Source organism: Berghia stephanieae, chromosome 8 (assembly GCF_034508935.2).
Source record: "Berghia stephanieae isolate SIO BIC M18660-M18661 chromosome 8, UCSD_Bste_1.3, whole genome shotgun sequence".
NCBI classification, from domain to species: domain Eukaryota; kingdom Metazoa; phylum Mollusca; class Gastropoda; order Nudibranchia; family Aeolidiidae; genus Berghia; species Berghia stephanieae.
Genome location: NC_088367.1, coordinates 34464648 through 34474424, shown reverse-complemented (window position 1 = coordinate 34474424; position 9777 = coordinate 34464648). Strand labels below are relative to the sequence as shown.

The following is a 9777-nucleotide window of genomic DNA, read 5'->3' as shown; positions in this document are numbered from 1 at the left end:
ATTTTGCTCAGAAATCTTTAACTTCGGAAGTCGATGACTTGTCAATGTTTTAACACCCAAGCTTTGCTTGAAATACAATTATAAACATATCAAGGATTTTTTAAGATAAGGTCTATATCTTTTCTTTTTCATCACAACACTGAGAGCACATTTGTTTTGAATAACTTAATTTTGGTACAGAATACATTATATTGAAAACCAAATGATTTCAATTCTGTTCAGTATCAGTAAAAGGGATTTACAATGGACCAGGAGTTACATAAATGCCCTTATGTTACAAAAATATAAGATAGTGTACATTACACATTGCATATTCTTTGAACAAAAAGATATTTTAAAAGGGAGAAACAGATTAAAGGAGAAAAGAAAAATATACATTCCTCTTATTGAAATATTATGAATGCTCAATCAAGTAATGAATTTTAAGCCACAAAGCTCCTTATCAATGACCTTTTTAAATTCATTAATATTTTTAGCATTTTTAGTTTGAAATTTTAAACGGTTCCATGGTTCAGTATAACGCATGATAATGTCCCGAGCATTAAAATGGCTGTTTATAAAAGGTTTCTCTTCGTTTCGTTTCAGATGGAAGAAGAGTGTCTGACACTAAATATCTACAGACCCAGTTCCATTCGTCAAGGGAAAAAGTATCCCGTCATAGTTTACATTCACGGTGGAGACTTTTCTTCCGGTAGCGGTACCTCGGCTGTTTATGACGGGACCTACTTTTCCTCGAGGGGCCGAATTATACTCGTCACACTGAACTACAGACTGGGTTAGTTGTTTTTAAAAAGTTGATAAATTAAATAAGATATGATGCACATGTATAGAGAGTAAATCGACGGCTTCGCAAAACTAAATGGGCTTCACTATGATTTATACTGTGTGTTTTTATTGACACGTTTCCGGTTTATATAACTCCAAAGCTATATAAGATTTCATCAAACGTTTTTGCCATATGTGCAGACTTTATTTAAGTTTTGATTGATTTAAGTATTGCGCCCTTTGGTAGCTGAGTTATGATGTCATTTGTAGAAAAGGGTAATTTTGAAGTAAATCGTAATTTACAGAGTGTTAGTTTTTAATCATTGACACATTTCAGGTTTGAATAACTCAAGAACAACTGCAACGACATCAATTTGATTTTCGACATATATATTACAAGTTTTTTACTGATATCTTACTTGTGATCGTGCGTTTGCGCAATCGTCCGATTTAAAACTCCACGTGACCACCACCATTTTGATTGACAAACCGCAAGCGTCTCTACAGTTTGTCCTACATCTTTTGCAGCATAAGTAATGTGACAGAGCGAACGGCTTCTCTTATTTATGTCTTCGGGTGACGCGTGTCTATCACAGGGTTCTAAACAATTTGCTCTTCACATACCCCATGATCGGGTGATCTTGGAGGCCAGGACATTCGACCATCTCATTGTTTTGAAACTTTGTTTTCCTAAAAACTGCCGTCATCTAGGGTTCCCCTCATTGCGGGCGTCAAACTTCAAAATGCTATCGTAATTATCAGTACAATCAATGATGACGTCATACACATAATTTTATAATTTTATAGTGTCAAGGCAATGCTCCAAGTTGATATCAAAAAAAACATTAACTGTTCATCCCCAGGTGCCTTTGGTTTTCTGTCAATTTTTGACAAATACGGGGAAGCAACTGGTAACTTTGGTCTGCGAGACCAGCAGGCAGCATTGATTTGGATCCAGAGCAACATTAAAGCTTTTGGTGGGGACCCGGCCAAGGTGATAAATCTACATTTGCTAGAGTCACTTATGATCATTCATCATCATCATCATCTTCATCATCATCATCGTCATCATCATCATCATCATCATCATCATCATCATCATCATCATCATCATCATCATCATCATCATCATCATCATTTTCATTATCATTATTGATGTTGTGGTGAATATTAGTATGACTACGAATGTACATTCGTACAGGAGGATCAACAACAACAACAACAATAACACCAAAAATGATCGCAACAGCAACATTAACAACAACAACAATAACTATACAACAACAAGAAAACAACAACAACAAAAATGTAATACAATTATAGAAGAAAAATGCAACAATTGTTATTTAGAGCAGACTTGTCTTGAATTCTATAGATTAAAAAGCATAAGTAAATAATCCCTTAATATATAGTTGTCGATAAGCTTCGACTTATAATCGAAATGAGTATTTATTTATAATCGATTAGTTTTCTAACGATTTCTAAATCTTTTCAGCTTCAAACGCTAAAAAGAAAATTAGTCTCTGAACACAAACGCTTTTCAAAAATATAGAATGGTAAATTGAGTAATATTGTTTTAGTGCACAATGGAACCAACCAATGGTATATGTGGACCACCGTCTCAATACGGTATTGTGTCGGGGTGAAACAGTTGCCGAAAATGAATTTAAAGTTAAATAGTTAGAATAAGGGAGGGGGGGGGGGGCGATAGCTCAATTGGTAGAGCACTCGCTTCACACGCAAAGGGACCGAGATCGATCCCGGGTGCAGTCGAGATATTTGTTTGACCCCCCCCCCCCCCTGTCCACCCAGCAGTGAATGGGTAGCTGAGTCTGTTAGATTTGGCGGAAAGTACATTAAGCTAGACTAGCGTCCTGTCCAAAGGATAGCAAGCAATTTCTATTGTCCATTTCACGTTATAGGAACCGGGATAACTCCGGCTTCATGGGCCGAATGGCTCTGAAGGACTAGTTTTTAAAGTCAGAAATACGACAATTTAGTTTATGGCACTAAAGGAATCGATACTCCTTCTCCTCGATAAATTACAAAAACGTGACCACTGTTTCATATTTTTGTCTAAAAATTCAATTTCCAGCATTTAAATCACTCCAGTATCAGGGCGGTGGGCCACAATGATTTGTTGTGCATTCAAATATTTATACCTCACAAAGCTTAGCAAGTTAAATGGAGCCAAGATTGATTTCAATTCATACACACGTCATGAACGTATTCGCGCTCTTGCAAAAAAAAAAAATCGTCTGCCGATCTCTAGACGTATTTACTACAGGTTGGATATTATACTGGAATGGCAAAACTGTTCCGAAAGTCTCTTCAGTTATTATTTAACCAGTTGACCGCTGCCTTACTCTGGAAAGATGCGTATTTTAAAATATTTGGCCGGAAAACGTGTCCTTCTACTATCGATCGATTTATACTACCCTCATCTTGACAAAAAAAAACCTCTCAAACCTGGGACCTCACAAGGTCCCAGATTTGAGAGTGTTTACCACTTTTATCACTGATTTCATCATTATCATCATCATCATCATCATCACCATACCACCACCACCATTACCACCGGCATTTTTATCATCATCATTATCGGTATAATAATCAATATATTTATCAAATAAATAAAAGACAAATATGTCACAGAAAACCAAAGTTGGCAATATGACGAATGGCGTGGCCGAGTTTCTCATACTGTGTTAGCAATAAATATATCTATTATATTATTATTCTTTTCCCTGGAAACTCCCAAGGCATGGCTCAGGTGTGCTTTCTTCTCCCATAATATTTAGGATCGTTAACTAGAAATAGATTATGTACTAGGAAGACTCAGTTTGGGGTCAGAATAACATTTTTGGCAAAATTATACGATGATTGAAGAACATTTTCTTTTTTCTTTTTTTCTACCGAGATGTTTGGATGTTGGGGGGGAGGGGGGGGGGGGTGGAGGGGGCGTCGATTGCTTTTGTTCGTTTTTGTGTTTGTTTTTGTTTTTTTTTGTTTTTTTTTTTTTGTTTTTTTTTTCTTTGATTTTTTTTGTTGGTAGTTTGTTTTTCTTTTTTAGTGTTTTATACTTAATAGTTTGTTTTGTTTTGTTTCAGATTGCTATTTTTTGGGAAGGTTTCTATTTTTATTTTTATGCTTATTTCCTTATTTTTCTATATTCCGTCTGTGGATTATTTTTATTTTTTGTTTTGTCTTTTTTTCTTTTCTTTTTATTACTTTTAACGACCCCTCTCCATTAAATATTTTATAACCTTCCCTCCCACAGTTTCCCATCTAACAACCCTCAATCGTATATTCTTCAATGTATAAAAAACTATATAGACGATATGTTGGAAATAAATATAACCGACATGCACTTATTTGCTCATTCTTACACCTAGCTAAAACAATTGATGCCTGATTATATTTGTTTATAAGTGAAACAGCAAAATCCCATGATAGTGATGATAGTGATGATGATGATGATGATAATGATGATGATGATGATGATAATAATAATAATAATAATAATAATAATAATAATAATAATAATAATAATAATAATAACAACAGATGTGAGCATAATATTTATAGCCTATCCATTATTCTAATATCCTTTTAATTACCTAGACCACTGGCAGCAGCAGTGACATTTTCCACTGTATGTGTCCTGGGATATGTGCAAAATCATTGTCGTAGTCTTGGACGGTTTCGGAACCGCCCTCCTATTTCGTCATCAGACAAAAATACAGCATTAGAAACTAGAGAAATTAGATGCTAGGAATGGAAATCACGCTAACGTCACTTTTGTGTGGAAAGCAACGCATATGGTGTGCTACCTCCCCAATAAGTGTATTATGTTAGAAACCTGGAAGTTATCCCGGTTTCTGTAAAGTTAAACCGATAGTAGAAATGGCTTTTAAACCTTTGGATGGGATGCTTTTCCATATGAAAGCATTTTCATCCAGATTAAACAGCCCCGGCTATCCAACCAGTGGACAATCGAAACCAGTCTATTTGCTTATGAGTTGTGAGTTGAGTTTTCTACCCATCGAGCAAGTGGGATCGTCAACACTAAGAATATAATAGTCCTTGAGTCACAAGGCCCATTGAGTCGGAGTTTCTCCCGGGTTCTGTGCGTACACTAACTGTCTGCTTAAGGACGCTATTCAATCGAAGAATATTTGCTGCTGATTGAGCAGAGGAGTCAGATTTTCAAAAACTGAACGAAACCGGACCATTATGTACGAGTCGGATTCTATCAGCTAAGCCATCGCTATCCTCCACTCTATGCTATAGACCTAACATCATTATATCGAGAGATAAAGAAAATGACTAATTTTTTGTTCAATGTGTGTGACTTTGATTGTCTAAACTCATCATTGTTGTAAATTGTTTTTATGTATTTTGAAAATGTTTGTGATCTAATATCTTCTCCTTTCCCATATTCTTTTCTTTGAAGGTAACTTTAATGGGCGATGGCTCTGGGTGCATATCGGCTGTGACTCATCTCGCATCTCTTAACTCCCAATCTCTGTTCCAATCAGCAATTCTGCAAAGCTGCCCGTTCAACGTTCCGTTTCGCAATCGGCAAGAGGCACAGCTTCAGTCTGAGGCATTTGCAAAGTTCCTTGATTGTGCTGTCAACAACGTAACCTGTTACAGAGAAAAGTCTGTCAACGAAATACTCCAAGCACAAAATTCAGTAAGTGCTAGCGCTTACACGACAAACAAGCTCCTCTCGTTTTATTCTTGGGGTCCGTCTATAGACAACAGTGAAGTTGTATATAATCCAATGGACATTTTTGCGGATTTAGGAAGGTTCTCGAACAAGCCCGTCATAATCGGAACTGTTTTGAACGAGGGTTTGAGCTTTGCTTATGATAAATTCCCATTGCCACTTTCTTTGGCGGATTTCAATACGTTTCTTTCAAGCAGCGCTCCAAACTACCGCCCAGTTACATCAGTACCTCCAAATGGTGACATGAGGGGATTGCTCGCTAAAGTAATCACGGATTATGTATTCACGTGCCCGGCGCAATATGTAGCAAAGCAAATTGAAGCCAAACAAAAACTTGACAATCAAAACATTGATAAAGTCTGGCTTTATGAATTTTCTAAACCCACCCGCCTTCCTTCGTTGAACTCAAATCAGCAATTACCTCAGCAACAGATAACGCCTTTACGGTCGTTATGGCGACCAGTATCTTTGTCTGAAAGATTGTGTCAGACTAATTCTTGTCTCGGAAGTGACACCAAAACTTTATTTAATTCTAATTCTCTTCCCTACATTGAACGACTTATCAACGAGCCTTTAACCAGACGAATGATTCAATATTGGTCAAATTTCGCTCGTCGAGAAAATGTCAATGGAGCAATTACGTCACGAAGTCATCTCAGGACTCTTCAAATGACATCGTCTATGATGCCAGATCCAACATTAACATTCTTGACTCCATCTAGAAATCGCCCTCGTACTCAACGATTCAACTTCAGACCATTCGGTGTCCGTGACTCAACGCAATTTGTACCTGCTTCCACGTCAGTGTTGCTCTCAGCGTTAAAAGCTTTCGTCTATTGGCCGAACTACTCTACCACCAGCGAAGAAATGGAGAGCGTTATGTTGTTGCAATCACCTTTGTTAATGTCCAACTCAAGCCATTTTAATTCACGTTGTAGTGGATCTTTAGAACATCCTGAACCCGGAATATTGTAGACTCAATTATAAAGAGGGTCATAAAAGGCGGACTGAATGAAAGTATATTGTTTATAGTTGAAGAAAAAGGAGCCCATAATATAATAGATATAAATACCCTCTAAAAAGGATTGTTCGGACATGCGCAACTTTAGAGATCTTCATACGCGATGTCCTTCACAGTGCTATGTAAAAATTGCTAAAGTCGACAATGGGAGATTAAGCGTATGCTCAATAATTTGCAAGTCGCCCTGTGCTTAAAACAGTGATCGTCTTTATAAGTGATAGATCAGTGATAGGGCCATTAGAACAAGATCTTATCCCAATTTCTGTGTGAGAAGATGATAATAATTTCTCCTGGACATCCAAATAGGATGCTAGTCTATGGCAAACAAACTTTCCTCTTGATCTAAATTAGATCCATATATCCATGGGGGCAAGGGGTCCTCAAAAAATCAGGTCATGGAATAGAACATTATTCCTTCTAATGGCAATTCAACAGACAAATGTCATGACTATTGCATCAAGGGCACAACAAAATATTTTGGCAATTCCTATGCAGATGACTATAGCAGAAACATCCCGGAAATGAAATACTTCAGGAAGTCTAAAAGAATTGCCATTATTTCCCGAAATGGGCACATGTTATTAAAATGTTCTGATTTTCTGAAGCAAAAAAAGGCTGTGTTTTTTATGTAGGGTCTCATGTGGTGTTTTATGTAACACGAATTATCAAGTCCACTGAGAAATGAGCGCAGGTGCAAAATATGTATCAAATTAAGAGAGAAAAAACGCTCATCCACAAAGATAGATCCACATTATAAAGAATCGAGGGAAAATGAATAAATTGGTATATTATTATTATTATTATTATTATTATTATTATTATATATTATTATTATTATTATTATTATTATTATTATTATTATTATTATTATTATTATTATTATTATATTATTATTATTATTATTATTATTATTATTATTATTATGATTGTTATTATTATTATTATTATTATTATTATTATTATTATTATTATTATTATTATTATTATTATTATTATTATTATTATTATTATTATTATTATTATCATTATTATTATTATTATTATTATTATTATTATTATTATTATTATTATTATTATTATTATTATTATTATCATTATTATTATTATTAATAATAATAATAATAATAATAATAATAATAATAATAATAATAATAATAATAATATTACTATTATTATTACTATTATTATTATTATTATTATTATTATTATTATTATTATTATTATTATTATTATTATTATTATTATTATTATTATTATTTTATGCGCCTTCCTTTTTGTTTTTATTATAAAACGGGCCTCTAATGCGTGTTGTTATATTAGTACAATAATTGTACTCAGTTCATAAAGGTCAAGAAAATAAAGAACTTTCTCAATAACTAACACTAAGAAATAATTTTGATTTAGGAATGTTATGTTTGTTTGTTTGTCTGTTTTTATTTCGTTTTTTTTTTTTTTGTTTTGTTTTGTTTTTTGGATTATATTTTATTTAGGACCAATAGAAACTGTCGAAAACAAAAGCTTTGTAATGTTTTTCATAGTATCAGCATCCGTGCATAAAGCTGATTTTAATCAATCGATACCTGAAGGATGAATTTGGCCAATATTTTTTTTAGTCGATGTTTCAAAGTACGACAGTCTCGTAGTATACTACTCGATTTCCAACCAACTGTATGTCTAGGGTCCTGGGTAAGGGCCTTTACTCAAATTTTCTCACCATATTTAGGTGTTGAATGAGTATCTGGCGTTACAGCGTTTTCTCTGTAAAAAAGAAGTTTAATAGTCTTACAGGCAACATGTCTCAACATGTCTTAGTTGCATTTTGTTTTTTTAGAGGTTTTGCGACGCTAGCGACACTTTCAGGTCATTTCAGCACCAGTAAAAAGCAAGATAACAGAGAGAAAAGGCTGTAGATCTGAAAAACCACCAAAGAAAAAGTCAGGCTTGTTCAAATAGGGAACCGAAGATTCCAGGACCAGTCCATCATTGTGCCTATTTGATAAACTATCAAATTTACCAAAGGAACGAAATCCAGCTCTCCGGGAAACCCAGATGAGAAGCAAGGTATGGCCATTGATTATCGGTGATCAAAATCGCTATTATTGAACGCAAGAGCAAATGTGTGCACTTATATAAAACCTCAATATGGGCTTACATAATATGGCCTTCGAACTATATGTCAAGAGTTCTAGTCCTTTTGTGAGAAGTACAAAGTGAGGTCCTTGGAAAAGGATCTTTATCACATTGCTCATCATACTCGGGTGTGTCGACCTTATCTTGTGGTAAACAGCGTGGTCTCCGTCGAGATAATATATTATCATAACTACGGGGGCTCTTGCATGATTTGAATAGATGATGGGATCTTCTTTCTTTTAATTAATTTTTTTTTTGGAAAGAATGAGTTATTCGTCGAAGGTTTGTCGAGCTTTGCATTCCTAGAATCCTACATTATCATTTTACATGGAAATCATAAGTTTGTTTCCCTCTGATTGTGTTAATGCTCAGAAGGTATGTTTGTACAGCGAATGGATTTAATTATGAGCATGAATGGTTATAAGCCTTGTTTTCGGGTTAATGTTATAACCTCTGTGCCAATTGCTCGTTAATTTGTTTCTTCAGAAAATAATTTGAAAATCTTCAAATAGCTTCACATATATTTGTTCGTCACGATAGAGCAATCTGTAGAGCATTTGGACGGAGATCAGTCAATCTTTTATTTCCCGGATCCCTTTGCAGCTGGGCAATAAGAGTTGGCACGAAAGTCTGGTGTCTTTTCCAATGGGCAGCAAACATCTATGAGGTACTGTCCGTCTAGCATTGCAGAATCCTTGTCAAATTATATCCTTTGGGCCTTGTATCTCTGTAGGACTTTTCAAAAATATCTTCTTACATATTACCCATATATATGTTTGTTTGCTTTTAATGGTTTTACGGCACTTGCGACACTTTATTTATGGAGATATCAACGCCAGTAAAAAGGAAGAAAATGGGATAGTTCAAAATTTCTAGAATTACAATTAAAGCGCCCAAGAAAAAGTAAAGCAAATGGAGAATTGGTTCAAATAGTGATCAGATGTAGATTTCAAAAGCATACCATCAATGTACTTAGTTTGAAATCACATAAAATTTCATCCAGACACAAGCACAGGATCCCACTAAGAGAAACAATTAAATATTTACAAACCATTATGCATTCAAAACATAAAATGTAACTGTACATATACAAGAGATTATTTACAAGGAAATAAAATACCATCTC

The 9777-nt window shown here is 34.7% G+C and overlaps 1 protein-coding gene across 2 annotated transcripts in view; it reads left to right on the top strand.

Moving 5' to 3' along the window:
• Positions 1-7318, top strand: part of LOC144978565 (cAMP-regulated D2 protein-like) — a 15694-nt gene extending 8376 nt beyond the window's left edge. For both annotated transcript variants that reach the window (XM_078924790.1, XM_078924791.1), the window contains exons 4-6: positions 586-775; positions 1629-1759; positions 5222-7318. In XM_078924790.1, coding sequence (XP_078780916.1) covers positions 586-775; positions 1629-1759; positions 5222-6475 — 1575 coding nt within the window. In that variant the 3' untranslated portion in view covers positions 6476-7318. The remainder of the gene's footprint in view (positions 1-585; positions 776-1628; positions 1760-5221) is intronic.
• The last annotated feature ends 2459 nt before the right edge of the window (positions 7319-9777 follow it).